Source organism: Ostrea edulis, chromosome 5, assembly GCF_947568905.1.
Source record: "Ostrea edulis chromosome 5, xbOstEdul1.1, whole genome shotgun sequence".
NCBI lineage: Eukaryota > Metazoa > Mollusca > Bivalvia > Ostreida > Ostreidae > Ostrea > Ostrea edulis.
The window spans coordinates 79,913,309-79,932,267 of record NC_079168.1 but is presented as its reverse complement, the minus strand read 5'-3'; the positions used below and the strand labels follow the sequence as shown (position 1 = coordinate 79,932,267).

General features: G+C 37.1%; 1 protein-coding gene across 1 annotated transcript; it reads left to right on the top strand.

The window, feature by feature from the left end:
• The first annotated feature begins 66 nt into the window (after positions 1–66).
• Positions 67–17,539, top strand: LOC125650744 (3-hydroxybutyryl-CoA dehydrogenase-like). Its single transcript, XM_048879273.2, has 7 exons — positions 67–223; positions 2,272–2,408; positions 4,094–4,199; positions 8,456–8,550; positions 10,366–10,462; positions 14,552–14,650; positions 16,293–17,539. Exons 1-7 carry the CDS (start codon positions 175–177, stop codon positions 16,583–16,585), a joined length of 876 nt encoding a protein of 291 aa, XP_048735230.1. The 5' UTR covers positions 67–174; the 3' UTR covers positions 16,586–17,539.
• Positions 17,540–18,959: the final 1,420 nt, after the last annotated feature.

Sequence of the window (18,959 nt, the reverse complement as noted above, 5' to 3'; positions counted from 1 at the left end):
ACTCAGAAATTTCATCAAACTTATTATCAAAAGGTAAACTATATTTGTTACAATTTAAAATAATATACGCTCCCTCATTAATCAAGATGGCGGAATGTAACGTAAACAAACTCGCATTCACATGAAAATATACGCAATTATCCCTCGTTATATTCAAGTAATAGTACCATAGCTATGAAAATTGCCGTCTTAGGTTGTGGAATACTAGGTACCAAAATAGCAGGTAAGACTGGTTCGGTTATTGGGGTTTCCCTTGTACCGTTCGTCATTTCACGGTTTTGTCGGAGGTGTTGGCCTTTATCTGTTTATCAGTATTTTTGGGAATGGGTATATTGCCAACAATTTTTATATCGCGATATTTAAACTGTTTTTGATATGAAATTGCAATATCTACCATGAAATAATAAGGTTAAAAATTAAGTCAAGATTTACCCTTTTTTAAATTTATTTTCTACACAGAGAGAGAGAGAGAGAGATTATAATTTTCAACAATAAATCATAATTTGGTAAAATTTTGTTTGTAAATCTATTTGTAGAGTGAAGGAACAGAAAGTATATATATACATATATATAATATCTTATGTTTTAACCTTTAATTATTTGTCAGAAAATGGGGAAATCTTTGCAAGCCAATACACTAGCTAGCTGACCAATATATTGAAGAAAATGTATTGCAATATGTCAGAAAAATTTTAGTATACCATATTGCTATACTGGAGTATTGATATTATTTCCCAGCCCTAGCCCTTTTGAATACATTGCGACTTTTTCAGCCCTTTTCAGATATTATAGTCGGTGAGAGAGCTAGCACAAATACTAATTAAGTGATTCAAGATCTAATTTTAAGTCCTGAATACGTACATGTACTAGCTGTCATCACAATTGAAAATTAAGTCACCCAGATGATCTGGGTTGGAACCACTTTAGAGCTTACAGAGAGACAATTAAAAATGAAGTTACTGAGATGGTTCCACTCTAGGACTTACAGGAAATAAGTTGTTTGTGTTGGTCAGACTCACTAAATGGTATTAGTTAAAACTTAATGCCATCGACTATTATTAAACACTGATCTGTTGATGATGGTGGTGTTATTCCCTCATAAACTTAGATGCAGATGGCCTTGAGTCTTAGGTGTGAGGTTTCTCTGAGATGGAGACTGTAATATCTTCTTGATCTTGTAGGTCAGTCTGATTCTGATGCCTGTCTGTAACCTACATCATTTTAAATTGTTTAGCACGGCTGTCTTTAACCCACATCATTTTAAGAGTATGCATGTGTTCTTTTAACTACAGCACACCTTATCTTTAAATGCATGGTACATTCATGACACACCAAATGAACGTTATCCTGTTTTCTTGATTTGATGTAGCATAAGAATAGTTTCATATCATTGTTCTCAGTTTCATTTGGTTTTATTTTGCTCATCTTCACTAGCCACTTTTTTTTTAGGGCTTACGATCCACTCAATCCGCTTCTCTAGCAAAGATGTACTCTGCTTTACTGATTACACTCATTACTTCTGTGTTGTAATGTAATCTGTTTACTCATTGTTCTGTTTTGGTTATGTGTATAATTATAGTCATCAATTCTGTTTCAACATTTTCTTAATTTTCTTGCTTTACCCGTGGGAGTACATTGTAATGAGGTTTTAAGGCCCTGTTTGTGGCTAACTTTATATACGTCAATTTTATTTCTCAAAAGTTCCGGGATTGCACAGCTTAATGGATCAATATAAACATAATTAATTTTCCCCAATATAATTCACTACTCTTTTCTCTAAAATCAGACTTTAAATTAATTTCATGCTAAAATATTTTGAAAATCGTACCATTGAATTTATGATTAAATGTACAATCGTGACATATTCATCTAAAGTTTTAGTTTAGTAAATATTTTGAATAATTCAAAATGGTAGATTGCAAATCTAGGATGTTTCATGATTTGAATATATTACACTCAAGCCAAATTTAATTTTCACTTGAAGATTAAATGTTGCCAAAGTACTGATGATCATGATAATATTGATTTTGACATCAAAATTCATGTTCACATTTTAGATCATGAATATTATGCTAGCTGCTGTAGTAAAGCTTTGATAAAATCTTCTCTAGTCTGCTGCCATTTGTAGGTAGCAGACATCTAATTTCTAAAATATTGGAAAAGTAAATGTTTTATGTTTGAACAGTGAGTTAATGAGCATGAAGAAAGTTATAGGCCTTATCTATTGATTGAATTACCAATCATCAACTGTATAACTTTTTTTGGCTTCAGGAGAGCTAGCGTACCATGGCCACAGGGTCAAGATCTGGGATGTTAACATTGAAGCACTCAATGCGGTTTATAGAATCCTAGAGGAAGACAAGAAACAGCTCACGGAAGATGGGCTGCTGTTCCAGAAAAATTTTGTGGTGAGTGAGAGAAAGGCAAATATTACTGGTACTTTGATTTAGATTTCAGTACAATAAATTAAAGATTTAGGTCTATAGGTATACAATAAATTAGTGATTTAGGTCTAGGTATACAATAAACTAGAGATTTAGGTCTAGGAATACAATAAATTAGAGATTTAGGTCTAGGAATACAATAAATTAAAGATTTAGGTCTAGATATACAATAAATTAGTGATTTAGGTCTAGGTATACAATAAATTAGAGATTTAGGTCTAGGTATACAATAAATTAGAGATTTGGGTCTAGGAATACAATAAATTAGTGATTTGGGTCTAGGAATACAATAAATTAGTGATTTAGGTCTATATTAAAGATTTAGATCTAGGTATACAATAAATTAGAGATTTAGGTCTAGGTATACAATAAATTAGAGATTTAGGTCTAGGTATACAATAAATTAAAGATTTAGGTCTAGGTATATAATAAATTAGAGATTTAGGTCTAAGTATACTATAAATTAAAGATTTATAGGTCTAGGTATACAATAAATTAAAGATTTATAGGTCAGGTATACAATAAATTAGAGATTTACATGTGTGTCTAGGTATACAATAAATTAGTGATTTAGGTCTAGGTATACAATAAATTAGAGATTTATGTCTAGGTATACAATAAATTCGTGATTTAGATCTAGGTATACAATAAATTAGTGATCTAGATTTAAATACAATAGATTAGATCTAAGTATGATGAATTAGAGATTTAGATCTAGGTACGATAGATATGAGAATTAGGTCTACAGTCTAGGTACAATAGATTAGATATTTAGATCTAATTGAACTGTCAGAGGCTGGTAGAAAACTGTCTGTAAGATTATGAGTGGCATTTAGTACTGTCCTCTTTATGAATTTCAGTTGGTATTGTGAACCATTAATGCACTACATGTAAATCTACATGCTGGGTTGATCAGGGGATTCGTTATTAAATGTTGTCACCAGTGATTAATGTCATTTTTAACTACGTCTCCATTAAAGGAAATGTAAAGGAAATATAAAGTCATGCCATGTACCTCATGATGTATCATTAAGTAGATTGTTTTTATTTGGTGCAATGTCTCAACACAAAACTTTATTTATATATATATTTTCCCCATTTGTTATTAGGATATTAAGATATAAGTTCTCAGATGTACTCTATATTTTCATGTAGTTATATCTGAAGTCTATCTGATTCCTGTGCATATGCTCCCACATTATATTTTTTTATGATATCTATAACGATAACTGAAGGACCCGGAACTCAGCCCAATAGCTTCTCCGGGTTTTCCTGGTATAACAATGTCTGACATGCTTCTAATTTTTTCAATAGTGTTTATCATAAATGTATTTATAAGTTACCCGACATAGAATTCCCTTTTACTCAATATAATTATTTTATTAACATGGTGCTATTTTTTTAAAGTTTGTTTTGTGTTATAATTGCATGATGGTATTAAATTGTATAGTAAATAAATCTATCTAACTCTTATATAGAATTACACACACATGCCTTAATCCTCCAGCCAGTGTTTATCAGAGTGAAGACTGCAGCATACATTTTTCATTGCTCTGAGGGAAATTAATTTTGAGCTTTCAAATTTATAACAAAATGCTCTTAGAAATGTAAGATAATCTGCAGTTATACGTATATATTTTTTCTACCAGGGCCAGGTTTTGTGCATGAGTCGTTTAGAGGAAACTGTAAATGATGCAGACTTTATTTTTGAGGCTGTGAAGGAAGATTTAGAGATCAAGAAAGATTTATTAGAAAGTAAGTACAGGGTTACCTTCAATGCGATGCAGTATCAACCAGACTCAGTCTGACACCTAAATCAATTAGACCAAACTTCACAAGTAATTCAATCATATCTAACCAGACCCAACATCACATCCAAGTCAAGCAGCCCCAACATCACAACCATTCAAGTCAATCAGACTCAACCTTATACCCAAGTCACCCAGACCCAACATCACACCCAAGTCACCCAGACCCAACATCACATCCAAGTCAACCAGACCCAACATCACATCCAAGTCAACCAGACCCAACATCACATCCAAGTCAACCAGACTCAACCTTATACCCAAGTCACCCAGACCCAACATCACACCCAAGTCACCCAGACCCAACATCACACCCAAGTCACCCAGAACCAACATCATACCCAAGTCACCCAGACCCAACATCACACCCAAGTCAACCAGACTCAACCTTATACCCAAGTCACCCAGCCCCAACATCACAACCAAGTCAACAGACTCAATATCACATCCAAATCAACAGACTCGATATCACATCCAAGTCACCCAGAACCAACATCACATCCAAGTCACCCAGAACCAACATCACACCCAAGTCACCCAGAACCAACATCACACCCAAGTCACCCAGACCCAACATCACACCCAAGTCACCCAGACCCAACATCACACCCAAGTCAACCAGACTCAACCTTATACCCAAGTCACCCAGACCCAACATCACATCCAAGTCACCCAGACCCAACATCATACCCAAGTCACCCAGACCCAACATCACACCCAAGTCACCCAGATCCAACATCACACCCAAGTCAACCAGACACAACATCACACCCAAGTCACCCAGAACCAACATCACACCCAAGTCACCCAGACCCAACATCACACCCAAGTCACCCAGACCCAACATCACAGCCAAGTCAACCAGAACCAACATCATACCCAAGTCACCCAGACCCAACATCATACCCAAGTCACCCAGACCCAACATCACACCCAAGTCAACCAGACTCAACCTTATACCCAAGTCACCCAGCCCCAACATCACATCCAAGTCAACCAGACCCAACATCACATCCAAGTCAACCAGACTCAACCTTATACCCAAGTCACCCAGACCCAACATCACACCCAAGTCACCCAGACCCAACATCACACCCAAGTCACCCAGAACCAACATCATACCCAAGTCACCCAGACCCAACATCACACCCAAGTCAACCAGACTCAACCTTATACCCAAGTCACCCAGCCCCAACATCACAACCAAGTCAACAGACTCAATATCACATCCAAATCAACAGACTCGATATCACATCCAAGTCACCCAGAACCAACATCACATCCAAGTCACCCAGAACCAACATCACACCCAAGTCACCCAGAACCAACATCACACCCAAGTCACCCAGACCCAACATCACACCCAAGTCACCCAGACCCAACATCACACCCAAGTCAACCAGACTCAACCTTATACCCAAGTCACCCAGACCCAACATCACATCCAAGTCACCCAGACCCAACATCATACCCAAGTCACCCAGACCCAACATCACACCCAAGTCACCCAGATCCAACATCACACCCAAGTCAACCAGACACAACATCACACCCAAGTCACCCAGAACCAACATCACACCCAAGTCACCCAGACCCAACATCACACCCAAGTCACCCAGACCCAACATCACAGCCAAGTCAACCAGAACCAACATCATACCCAAGTCACCCAGACCCAACATCATACCCAAGTCACCCAGACCCAACATCACACCCAAGTCAACCAGACTCAACCTTATACCCAAGTCACCCAGCCCCAACATCACAACCAAGTCAACAGACTCAATATCACATCCAAGTCAACCAGACTCAACCTTATACCCAAGTCACCCAGCCCCAACATCACAACCAAGTCAACAGACTCAATATCACATCCAAGTCAACAGACTCGATATCACATCCAAGTCACCCAGAACCAACATCACATCCAAGTCACCCAGATCCAACATCACACCCAAGTCAACCAGACTCAACCTTATACCCAAGTCAACCATCCCCAACATCACACCCAAGTCACCCAGCCCCAACATCACACCCAAGTCACCCAGAACCAACATCACACCCAAGTCACCCAGAACCAACATCACACCCAAGTCTCCCAGACTCAACATCACACCCAAGTCAACCAGACCCATCCTTATACCCAAGTCAACCAGACCCAACTTCAAACCCAAGTCAACCAGACCGAACACCAAACCTAAGTCAACCACACCCATCTTAACACCAAAGTTGCTGACACCCAACTTCACACCAAAATCAACTCCCCAGCTTTACAAGGGGCCTCCTTGACCGAGTGGTTAGAGCATCGCGCTCAAAATCACTCAGTCTCTCACCTCTGGTCAGCGCGGGTTTGAATCCCGCTTGCGACGGTAAGTAAGAAAGTTTCCCAGTTTACTTGCGGAAGGTCGGTGGTCTCTTCCCAGGTACATTGTATCTGGGTTCTCTCTTCCACCAATAAAAAACTGGGTGCCACCAGATAACTGAAAAATTGTTGAGTGTGCATGGTGAAAAACATCAATCAATCACTCCCAGCTTTACAGACCTGTCAATCACACCCAAGTCAACCGCACCCATTTTTACACCCAAGTCATCCAAAGCCATCCTTACACCCAAGTCAAAACCCAGAAAGCGGACCCAGGTTTTGCTTTTGGTCAACATTCAGTTAGGTTGATTCTTGTTGATACTGTGATATATCTGGTCAATATTGTGACATGTCTGGTCAATACTGTGATATGTCTGGTCAATACTGTGATATATCTGGTCAATATGTCTGGTCAATACTGTGATATGTCTGGTCAATACTGTGATATATCTGGTCAATACTGTGATATATCTGGTCAATACTGTGATATGTCTGCTCAATACTGTGACATGTCTGGTCAATACTGTGATATGTCTGGTCAATACTGTGATGTGTCTGGTCAATACTGTGATATGTTTGGTCAATACTGTGATATATCTGCTCAATACTGTGGTCAATACTGTGACATGTCTGGTCAATTCTGTGATATGTCTGGTCAATACTGTGATGTGTCTGGTTAATACTGTGATATGTGACCCAGAGTTTCCGAAAACCAAATATTTCTATCAGTCATTTGGACTAATAACATAGTGTGTTCTACCAGTCTGAAGCAAATTCTATCAGTCCAAATAAATTCCAATCTAATTTTCACTTTAACAAATTGTTGTTCAATGTTGTTCTGTTAAGTGTTTTTAAACTCACGGATACGAGTTTCTTCGTACTTTTTTTTCTCAGTCACACCATTCTGTACCAAGGGGGCTTTTCGTTTTTAATACCAGGCTTTGAACCTGGTACAAACTTTATCGGCCACATGGCAATATATCAGAGTATAGTAAGCGCTTAAATAAAAATGAAATTTTGCACTCTCTAAAGCGTTTTTGAGATTACGATGAAAAGAAAAAACTCTCCGGATACAAAGAAAAATTCCGGATTGTTAAGAAAACAATAATCGGTCACGTGGACTGATACTATAGCGAGTTTTATCAGACATTTCGATTTTCTATCGGTTTTGCTGGTAGGACCGATGGTTTTCGGAAACTCTCTATGTCTGGTCAATACTGTGATATGTCTGATTGATACTGTGATATATAGCAGTATATACTACCTAATTACTTATTGATTCAATTATACTCAGTAAATGTTACCTGACTTGTGATGGACAATTATGGATACATTTCCACTTCAAAAATCTTGACTATTCGCAGTAGCTCAATGGTAGAGTGTTCCCCTCGTAACCAGTAGGTTGTGAGTTCGAGCCCCGCTCGTGCCACACCTCATATTTTAGTGATTGCTCCTTTGCCAGACACTCGATCAGCATTTAGAAGTGAGAATCACAGGTCTTTTGGATATGACCATAAAAATGGAGGTATTATGTCGCGACAGGCATTGGGACGATAAAAAACCCTCACTGTTACGGCCCTGAGCGCTAAGCATACATGTAGGTCTAAATTTGTGGTACTTCACCTACAGCTGGTGTTGTCTCAATGAGTGAAAAATTCTCGACAGGACATAAAACAACAATCAATCAAAAGTCTTGTACCTAGAGTGATTTGCCCTTGAATTCTCAAATGATGCATTATTTTTAGTTAAATTAATTTTGTCTGTAGCATTCCAACCCAGACTGCTTGACTAAGTGTATGTGATTGTGCACTAAATGAAATGTGATTCTTTTTTAATATAAGGGGTCTCTCACCTGTGTAAAGGGGACACAATCATTGGAAGCAACACCTTACGACTGAGAATTAATGGTGTGATGGCGTGTGTGATGAACAAGGATGTAAGTTAACAGACTATTTGAAGGTGACAACTTGACAATAAATGAGCCCATAGTGTGATTTTAATCACTTTGAAAATATTGTAGCTGTTACAGACAATTTCTTCAGCGACATTCAGAACATCAAGCTATTCTTCTTGACTATGCTTGTGTTCCTGTCAGTTACTAATGAATTGGAAATTTGCTGCATGTTGTTTTGTGTATGAAATGGATGCTATAAATATGATACATGTATTAGTCATGTAGCTCAAATCAGGGATGTTAGGGAATTTACATGAAGTTGTATTTCAATACACCTTAAGGAATTATACCCTAAGTTGTTGGACATTCTGAAATATAACCTTAGGTAAGTTCTCACTACTTGTCATTAGGCCTAGATACATAATTATAACAAATCTACATGTATTTCCTTGTGACATCCACATATTTATACCCCCCGCAACAAGTTGTGGGGGGGTGGGGGGGTATACTGGAATCGGGTTGTCCGTCTGTCTGTCCGTCCGTCTGTCTGTAGATGCAATGGTTTCCGGGCTCTAAAGCATTATCCTTTCCACCTACTGTCACCATATCATATATATGGACTACCCATGGGATGAAGATGTTCCCTATCGATTTTGGGGTCAAAAGGTAAAAGGTCAAGTGCACTGGACATCGAAGTAGCAATATGGTTTCCGGGCTCTAAAGCGTTATCTTTTCCACCTACAGTCACCATATCATACATATGGACTACCCATGGGATGAAGATGTTCCCTATTGATTTTGGGGTCAAAAGGTCAAAGGTAAAGCGCACTGGACATTGAAGTAGCAATATGGTTTCTGGGCTCTAAAGCGTTATCCTTTCCACCTACAGTCACCATATCATACATATGGACTACCCATGGGATGAAGATGTTCCCTATTGATTTTGGGGTCAAAAGATCAAAGGTCACGTGCACTGGACATCGAAGTAGCAATATGGTTTCCATTTAAATTCTTTAACGGATTTTTTCATCGCATGGAGATGCTGTGTTCCTAGAAACGAAAATACCCAAGGTTTGTCATGCCATTTGTTTTTTACACTCAGAAAAGAGGTAGTTTATACCTATTACCAACACCCTTTGGGAGATTGGGGTAAGCGGGGGGTATTCTTAGTGATCATTGCTCACAGTACCTCTTGTTATACCCAGGCACAGCTAGCGGTGTGATTAGTTATATCCAGGTACAACTAGGGATGTGGTTATTTATACCCAGGTACAACTAGCGATGTGGTTATTTATATCCAGCTACAACTAGGGGTGTTGTTATTTATACTCAGGTACAACTAGGGGTGTGGTTATCTATACCCAGATACAACTAGGGTTGTAGTTATTTAAACCTAGGTACAACTAGGGGTGTGGCTATTTATAGTCAGGTACAACTAGGGGTGTGGTTATTTATAGTCAGGTACAACTAGGGGTGTGGTTATCTATACCCAGATACAACTAGGGGTGTGGTTATTTATACTCAGGTACAACTAGGGGTGTGGTTATTTATCACAGGCTAAAAGTGAGTAGTCAGTTAATCAGAATGTGTTCATCTAGTCACATTTGAAAAATTTGGTTTGTTTATTGTAGAGATCTCTAGGACTATAGTTTGTTTATTTTGTGTATGAGATTTGTTTGTATTGTAGAGATCTCTAGGACTATACAGTTTGTGTATTCTGTGTATGATTTTTGTTTGTATTGTAGAGATCTCTAGGACTACGTTTTGTGTGTTCTGTGTATGATTTTTGTTTGTATTGTAGAGATCTCTAGGACTACATTTTGTTTATTTTGTGTATGATTTTTGTTTGTATTGTAGAGATCTCTAGGACTACGGTTCCTCTACCCTGTGTACTATATTCCCGAGGTTGAGATTAATCCTGCCAGTTTTACCTCACAAACATCAATCCAGAGAGGTAATTTAATTATACCCCCCGCAACAAGTTGTGGGGGGGGGGGGGGGTTATACTGGAATTGGGTTGTCCATCTGTCTGTCCGTCCGTCCGTCTGTCTGTAGATGCAATGGTTTCCGGGCTCTAAAGTGTTATCCTTTCCACCTACCGTCACCATATCATATATATGGACTACCCATGGGTTGAAGATGTCCCCTATCGATTTTGGAGTCAAAAGGTCAAAGGTCATGCGCACTGGACATCGAAGTAGCAATATGGTTTCCGGGCTCTAAAGCGTTATCCTTTCCACCTACAGTCACCATATCATACATATGGACTACCCATGGGATGAAGATGTTCCCTATCGATTTTGGGGTCAAAAGGTCAAAGTTCACGTGCACTGGACATCGAAGTAGCAATATGGTTCGGTTTGTCATGCCATTTGTTTTTTACACTCAGAAAAGAGGTAGTTTATGCCTATTACCAACACCCATTGGGAGATTGGGGTAAGCGGGGGGTATTCTTAGTGAGCATTGCTCACAGTACCTCTTGTTTTGAATTATCTGATTATGGTATGAATTAGGCAATTTTTGATATTTTTTACCAATTTGAAATGGACTCCACAAACCATGCGATTTTCATTTGGAGATCAGTTATCTAAAGTCTGAGAACGCAGTACCATGAGAAACCTGTCATACTTTGGATTTAAGTAAACTATTCATATAATTAATACTATATCTATATATACCCAGTACCATGAGAAATCTGTCATACTATGGATTTAAGTAAACTATCTATATAATTAATACTATATCTTATCTAAAGTTGCCACTTGAGTAAGATTCAAATAAAAATGTGTATTGAAATATACTGTAAAATCATTAGATTTTGTGGAGGTTCAATTTTCATGGGTTTCATGGATACTCCTATCACATTTCAAACAACAACGAAATACAAAATTTATACAATGTTTCAATATACAGAAACCACATCCACAAAACTACATCCCAACCAAACTGTAAAATCTCCACAATCTACGAAAATTACATCCCAACGAAACAGTAAAATCTCCACAATCTACAAAAACTACATTCCAACGAAACTGTAAAATCTCCACAATCCACGAAAACTACATCCCAACGAAACAGTAAAATCTCCACAATCTACGAAAATTACATCCCAACGAAACAGTAAAATCTCCACAATCCACGAAAATTACATCCCAACGAAACAGTAAAATCTCCACAATTTACGAAAATTACATCCCAACGAAACAGTAAAATCTCCACAATCCACGAAACTACATCCCAATGAAAAAGTAAAATCTCCACAATCTACGAAAATTACATCGCAACCAAAAAGTAAACTCTCCACAATTTACGAAAACTACATCCCAACGAAACAGTAAAATCTCCACAATCCACGAAAATTACATCCCAACCAAAAAGTAAAATCTCCACAATCTACGAAAACTACATCCCAACCAGACAATAAAATCTCCACAATCCACGAAAACTACATCCCAATGAAACAGTAAAATCTCCACAATCCACAAAAATTACATCCCAACGAAACAGTAAAATCTCCACAATCTACGAAAACTACATCCCAATGAAACTAAAATCTCCACAATCCACAAAAACTACATCCCAATGAAACAGTAAAATCTCCACAATCTATGAAAATTACATCCCAACGAAACTGTCAAATCTCCACACTCCACGAAAATAACATCGAAACGAAACAGTAAAATCTCCACACTCCACGAAAATTACATCGCAATGAAGCAGTAAAATCTTCATAATCTATGAAAATTGAGCCCCACAAATTTAAATGATTCCACAGGATATTCATGAAATAAATGCATCTTTAGCTATCTGTATTGAGTTGAGGATTTGCTTGGTGATTAGATATCTGTATTGAGTTGAGGATTTGCTTGGTGATTAGATATCTGTATTGAGTTGAGGATTTGCTTGGTGATTAGATATCTGTATTGAGTTGAGGATTTGCTCAGGGATTAGATATCTGTTTTGAGTTGAGGATTTGCTCAGTGATTGGATATCTACATTAAGTTGAGGATTTGCTCAGTGATTGGATATCTACTTTGAGTTGAGGATTTACTCAATGATTTTGCTCAGTGATTAGATATCTGTATTGAGTTGAGGATTTGCTTGGTGATTAGATATCTGCATTGAGTTGAGGATTTGCTCAGTGATGAGATATCTACATTGAGTTCAGGATTTGCTCAGTGATTAGATATCTGCATTGAGTTGAGGATTTGCTCAGTGATTATATATATCTGTATTACGTTGAGGATTCCCTCAGTAGATATCTGTATTGATGGAGGATTTGCTCAATGATTAGATATCTGTATTGAGTTGAGGATTTGCTCAGTGATTAGATGTCTGTATTGAGTTGAGGATTTGCTCAGTGATTAGATATCTACATTGAGTTGAGGATTTGCTCAGTGATTATATGTATCTACATTGAGTTGAGGATTTGCTCAGTGATTATATGTATCTACATTGAGTTGAGGATTTGCTCAGTGATTATATATATCTGCATTGAGTTGAGGATTTGCTCAGTGATTAGATATCTGCATTGAGTTAAGGATTTGCTCAGTGATTATATATATCTGCATTGAGTTGAGGATTCCCTCAGTAGATATCTGTATTGCATTGAGGATTTACTCAGTGATTAGATGTCTGTATTGAGTTGAGGATTTGCTCAGTGATTATAGATATCTGTATTGAGTTGAGGATTTTACTCAGTGATTATAGATATCTACATTGAGTTGAGTATTTGCTCAGTGATTAGATATCTACATTGAGTTAAGGATTTGCTCAGTGATTATATATATATCTGCATTGAGATGAGGATTCCCTCAGTAGATATCTGTATTGCATTGAGGATTTGCTCAGTGATTATAGATATCTGTATTGAGTTGAGGATTTGCTCAGTGATTAGATATCTACATTGAGTTGATGATTTGCTCAGTGATTAGATATCTACATTGAGTTGTGGATTTGCTCAGTGATTAGATGTCTGTATTGAGTTGAGGATTTGGTCAGTGATTAAATATCTGCATTGAGTTGCAGATTTGCTCAGTAATTAGGTATCTGTTTTGAGTTGAGGATTTCCTCAGTGATTAGATATGTACATTAAGTTGAGGATTTGCTATGGGGATATTTACATTGGGGTGAGGATTTGCACAGTGATTAGATATGTACATTAAGTTGATTGCTTCTTTTTTAATGTCTTGCTCGAGAATTTTTCACTCATATGGAGATGTCACCAAGACCGGTGAAGGGCTTCAAATTTAGGCCTATGCTCGGCGTTTACTGCCATTGAGCAGTGAGGGTTCTTTAGTGTGCCACACCTACTGTGACACAGGTCATCCATTTTTAAGGTCATCTCCAAGGACCCATGACATTCACACCTGATATCGTGCGTTTGGCGATGGAACTGTCACTACCTATTTTTTACGACTTACCGTAGGTCTGTCACGGCCGGGATTCGAACCCTGGCCTTCCGCATGCGGGGCGAACGCTCTAACCTCTTGGCCACCGTGGAGGATTTAATCAGTAGATATCTATATTGAGTTTAGAATTTGATCTCTGACACAAGAAGTGAAATATGATCAGAGTCTTTAAATTTAGAAATGGTGATATTGGAGTCTCAGCCAAAACGTAAGAAAAAGTACCAATTTTCAAATAAGCTTTAAAAAGTCTTCATTGTCATCAAAAGAACACTATAAACCAGAAAATTTAAATCTGCATGGCTATCTTGTATTAAGTGGTGTCAACTCTGTAGTGCAATTGGAAAAAAAACTGTGGATATGACATCAAAGATTACAGGGACCCTACATTGTAATCAATTTGTGCAACTGTTCTGTGTCACGTCAAGTATTTTTCAACCTGCAAATTCCAATTTCAGTCTGTAAAGTTAAAATAATGAGAGAAAGTCATCTGAATAAAAATTATGTCAAAAGTCAAGGTCACAATCAGGTCATGGTTATACATGGATACTAGAGTCTCAGTAATGGAATTTTCTTCTTTATGAAGTTAAATGCTTTTTAATTCATTTGTTGATAAAAAAAAATTTCTGTTACAGTGCGTGAAATGCTGGAGAAGATGGGCAAAACTTTATTTTTCCGATCTGGTAATCACCCTCTAATTTTGTCTGAAGAACAGAGAGAAGAAAGGAAAGCGTGTAAGTTAGAGAGAGAGAGATGGACACATTGTACATGTGGTGATTTATTCATCAATATACATTACTTAACACTTTGTCCTTATAAATACATCTGACCTGCATTGAAGTTTAGACTTGAATGACAATATAGACTGTATATGCTGTATGCATGATTACTATTAATAAGCATATTCAAGAAGCACTAAGATTGCTGGTCATCAAATACTGGTACTTGTAGTTATAAATTAGCTGTCATGTTTTGCAGTATGGGAGGTGCATGATCATCACGACAGAAAGTTTGTTAATTAGCACCATATCAAATACATGTATTACATACAAGATATTTATTTAGATTCTTTAAGGCATGGATCTATGGTATTAGGAGATGTTAGACTCTGATTGGAGTTTGTGGTGTTTCTCAGTGCCTTCAAGTGATAGTGATATTGTGAATTATTCATATACTACAGGGGTTCCAACCGTCTTGTTTGTAAATTCTATGGTCATTATAATGATCTTATTTGCAAATACAACCTGTCATTAGGCTGAATGCTGTCTGACGTGTTTCATACCGATTGTCTTTACATACTGAATTTGACTACAGATTACTCCATTTACCTGATCAAGATAGAGGGCTCATGATGGATGTGACCAGTCAACAGGGGATGTTTACCCCTCCTAGGCACTCTGGTGTGTCCAGGGGTCCATGTTTGCCCTACTCTTAATTTTGTATTTATGTCTCCCCACTTCCAGGGGGAGACATATTGTTTTTATATTGTCTGTCCGTCCTTCTGCCTGTCTGTTACAAAATCTTGTGAACACTTCTCCTCCTATATAGCTTATCGAGTAGATTCAAAACTTTGTACAATGCTTCATTGCCATTTGTAGACGTGCATATTATAGGGACAGGAGGATCCAATGATTTTCCTAAAAGTTATAGTGGATCTTAGAGGAGTGGAGGTGGTAAAATAGCTTGTGAACACTTCTCCTATATGGCTTATCTTATTGACTTGAAACTTTGTACAATGCTGCATTGTCATTTGCAGATGTGCATATTGTCAGGACAGGGATCCAATTATCTTCCTAAAAGTTATTGTGGATCTAAGAGGGGTGGAGGATGTTAAAATAGCTTGTGAACACTTTATATATAAGACTTATTTGATAGACTTGACTTCAATGACATTTGTAGATGTGGATAATGTAGAGACATGAGGATCCTATTGTTATCCTTAAAGCTGTAGTGGATCTGAGGGGTTGAGGGTGTGACATAGTTTGTGAGCACTTCTTCTATGAGGTTTATCGGAGTTCATAATGTCCATGTTCCTGCCCTTGCTTTCTCCTCCATACCATGCAGTACATTAAGGGGAGGAGGTTTCATTTGGAGCACTTACAATTTGGGGACCTGGGGAGGCATTTGTTTTTCATAAAAACAATCTCTAGTTTTTATGGGATTCATGAGATTATTTACTGTTGATAATCTTCACTTTTCATTTATCTTTATGAAATTTTTACACATGTACAATTTTTTTATGTTTAAACTCAGAATAAATTCCATTTACATTGTAAGTCACTGAAATCAGTTGATTTCATGATGCAAGTCTACAAACGTTTTGATAACCTCTTGTACATGTATTCAAAATTTTGTGATATTATTTTCTTGTTGCAGTAAGAGTAGAGCAACTGCTGAATTCCTCTGGCATTCCCTGTATGTTTGAGAAGAAAATCCCTGTTTTGTCACACGAGGGCAATGTGGCTCCAGTGAAGGAGACCCGTCGAGAATCAACCAATGTGGAAACAGAGTGCGGGATTTGTATGAATCGAATGCGGGACTGTCTCTTGTGCCCATGTCATCACATGATCACGTGTTACGAGTGTTCCAAAATGTTACACAATCGTCGCGATTGTTGTCCCATCTGTAGGAAAGACATTACTGAGGTTATTCGTGTCTATCATTCCTGAGTGGGACAGACAGATGGACAGACAGCTGGACAGACAGATGGAGACGGACGGACAGACAGATAGATAATCTGTATTTATTTTCATTATATTTTAGTCACCAAGTCTTTCACAATACTTATTTTTTGCATAATTATACCTCTGGAACCCATACTTTTTTACCATGTTACATATGTTCAATGTCCTTCTTTTTAATAATGTTGCAAAGAAATAGAAAATACAATGGGCATTCCCACTTTATTGTTGTTCATTTGTTTGTGATTGTAAATATGGAGTATTGATTTTTACAGATAGAATGTGAGAAAGGTTAATGTGTTAAGTTTGGTAAAGTTTAAAATTACTGGTACTGTATTTTGTAAAACGTTGATTAAAGTACACCAGATGTAGGTGGTGCCCAATTTAGACAAATGCTAGGGGCTTGGGTCAAGACTGTTAAGGGTTTGGGTCAAAGCAGTGACCATTTTCTACCCTACCAATATCTACTTAGATAAGATATAAATGTATCTTGAATTTGAAGGTCTTATCTGAAAGACTTGTGGTTTTCTCTTCTGACAGTGAAGAATCCCTGTTATAAAGTTCCTAATTATAGATCTGCAAATATAACATGGCATCCCACTCAAAAATAGAAACTGGCACCGATTAAAGAAATGAAGTGAGTTCTATGTTACTTAAAACTGATGGAGCTGTTAAAGTATCATATAATACATGTATATTGCAATTAATGAAATCAAGCATAGTCATATTTCACAACACACTGTACAGATATATGTTTTCCTTTCAGTAAACTATATATGTATCTTGAATGTCAAAGCACACTGCACAAATATATGTTAATTTCCTTCAATGTTTGAATGGTCAAATTAAAATTAATTGAGAACTTCATAGATATGAATTGTTGTCTAGTTTTTGTTGCTTAAATGTTTTCATTGTGATCACTATTAAATACAGCAAATTACAGTTTTGTTTCATTTTATTACACACCTTATCAATCCAGTTTATTAGGGATAGACAATGTTAAATCTATTGCAAAACAATCTTGAATCATAATTGCAGCATGTTTTTTTTTTTATATTGCTATATCAATAAACTGCACTATCCATAATGTGCAAGGCCTTTTATATTTAAAATTATGTCTCATTCAAATCTTACTTTCTGTTTTAATATTAACACACTTTTATAATTACATGTATAAGGCTCTGCATCAAAATGTTGACATCCTACTTTCATTATTACGAGTGATGTTGACATCCTACTTTCATTATTACGAGTGATGTTGACATCCTACTTTCATTATTACTTTTGTAATTATTACGAGTAATTTGAAAAGTATAAGGTTTTACAATGTACATCCAGATGTGGACAACCTATCACACTTTTGTGCTATATATTACTTTTTGCTTGAAAAACAGTCATCATATTTTGATCCGTTACGAATGTCACGATTAACCATTCGGATTACGGGGTATATCGGGGTTTTATGCGAACTAATACGTTCTTATATGATTTGATGCGCCAAAGTCGCGATAGATAAATTTCAGTTGACACTATGTGTCACATTCTTTGTAAAACTTTGATCCCCTATTGAAGCCCCAATCCCACCCCCTCCCTCGGCCAGGATTTGAATTGACTTGAATCTGAACTACCTGGGGATGCTTGCATACTAAAATCACTAATCACAAAGTTTCTTCGCGAAGTGTTTGGGAAGTTGCGCGTCTTTTGAATTCGACATTAAAACCAAAGGCCCCGTGTCCAGCGCATGTATATTAATGCGTTGACACGATAAAAAATAATTCTTTAAAGAATATAGTAATAAATAAATAAAAGCCGTCACTGGTACAGCTTTGAGAGCCATACAATGATCAAAATTTGTGGCGCTTCACCTACAGCTGGTGACGTCTCTATGAGTTGATGGTATAACTATTTATGTAAATCATTTCTTATGTGAGTAATTTTATAGAATGTATGCGTAAACATGGACTGACAAAAAAGGCTACGTAAGGTCAAGTGAATTACAGCCAGCGAAAACTAATATTGTGGATGTGTGTTTTACTTAAAGGTTTTTACTGGTTCTCATCTCAGGTACTATGTATAAATTACGTAAAATCTGTCGCAAGCCCTTACCAATGCTTAATATTCTATTTCCACTTGTTTCACTTTGAGAAAGAGTCCTACTTACAAAACATACCGCTTTCGTCTACTCTCCTTGGTTCTGTACTAAACAGCTCCGAAGTCTGGCATTAGCAGGAAACATAAGCCAAGAAGAGCAGCGGAAACGGTTAATAATACGCCACGCTTATGCAAGCTTACGTAGGGTGTTTTATTATGATTGAATGTATTTTGTTTAACACCCCGCTAGAGAATCTTTCACTCATATAGA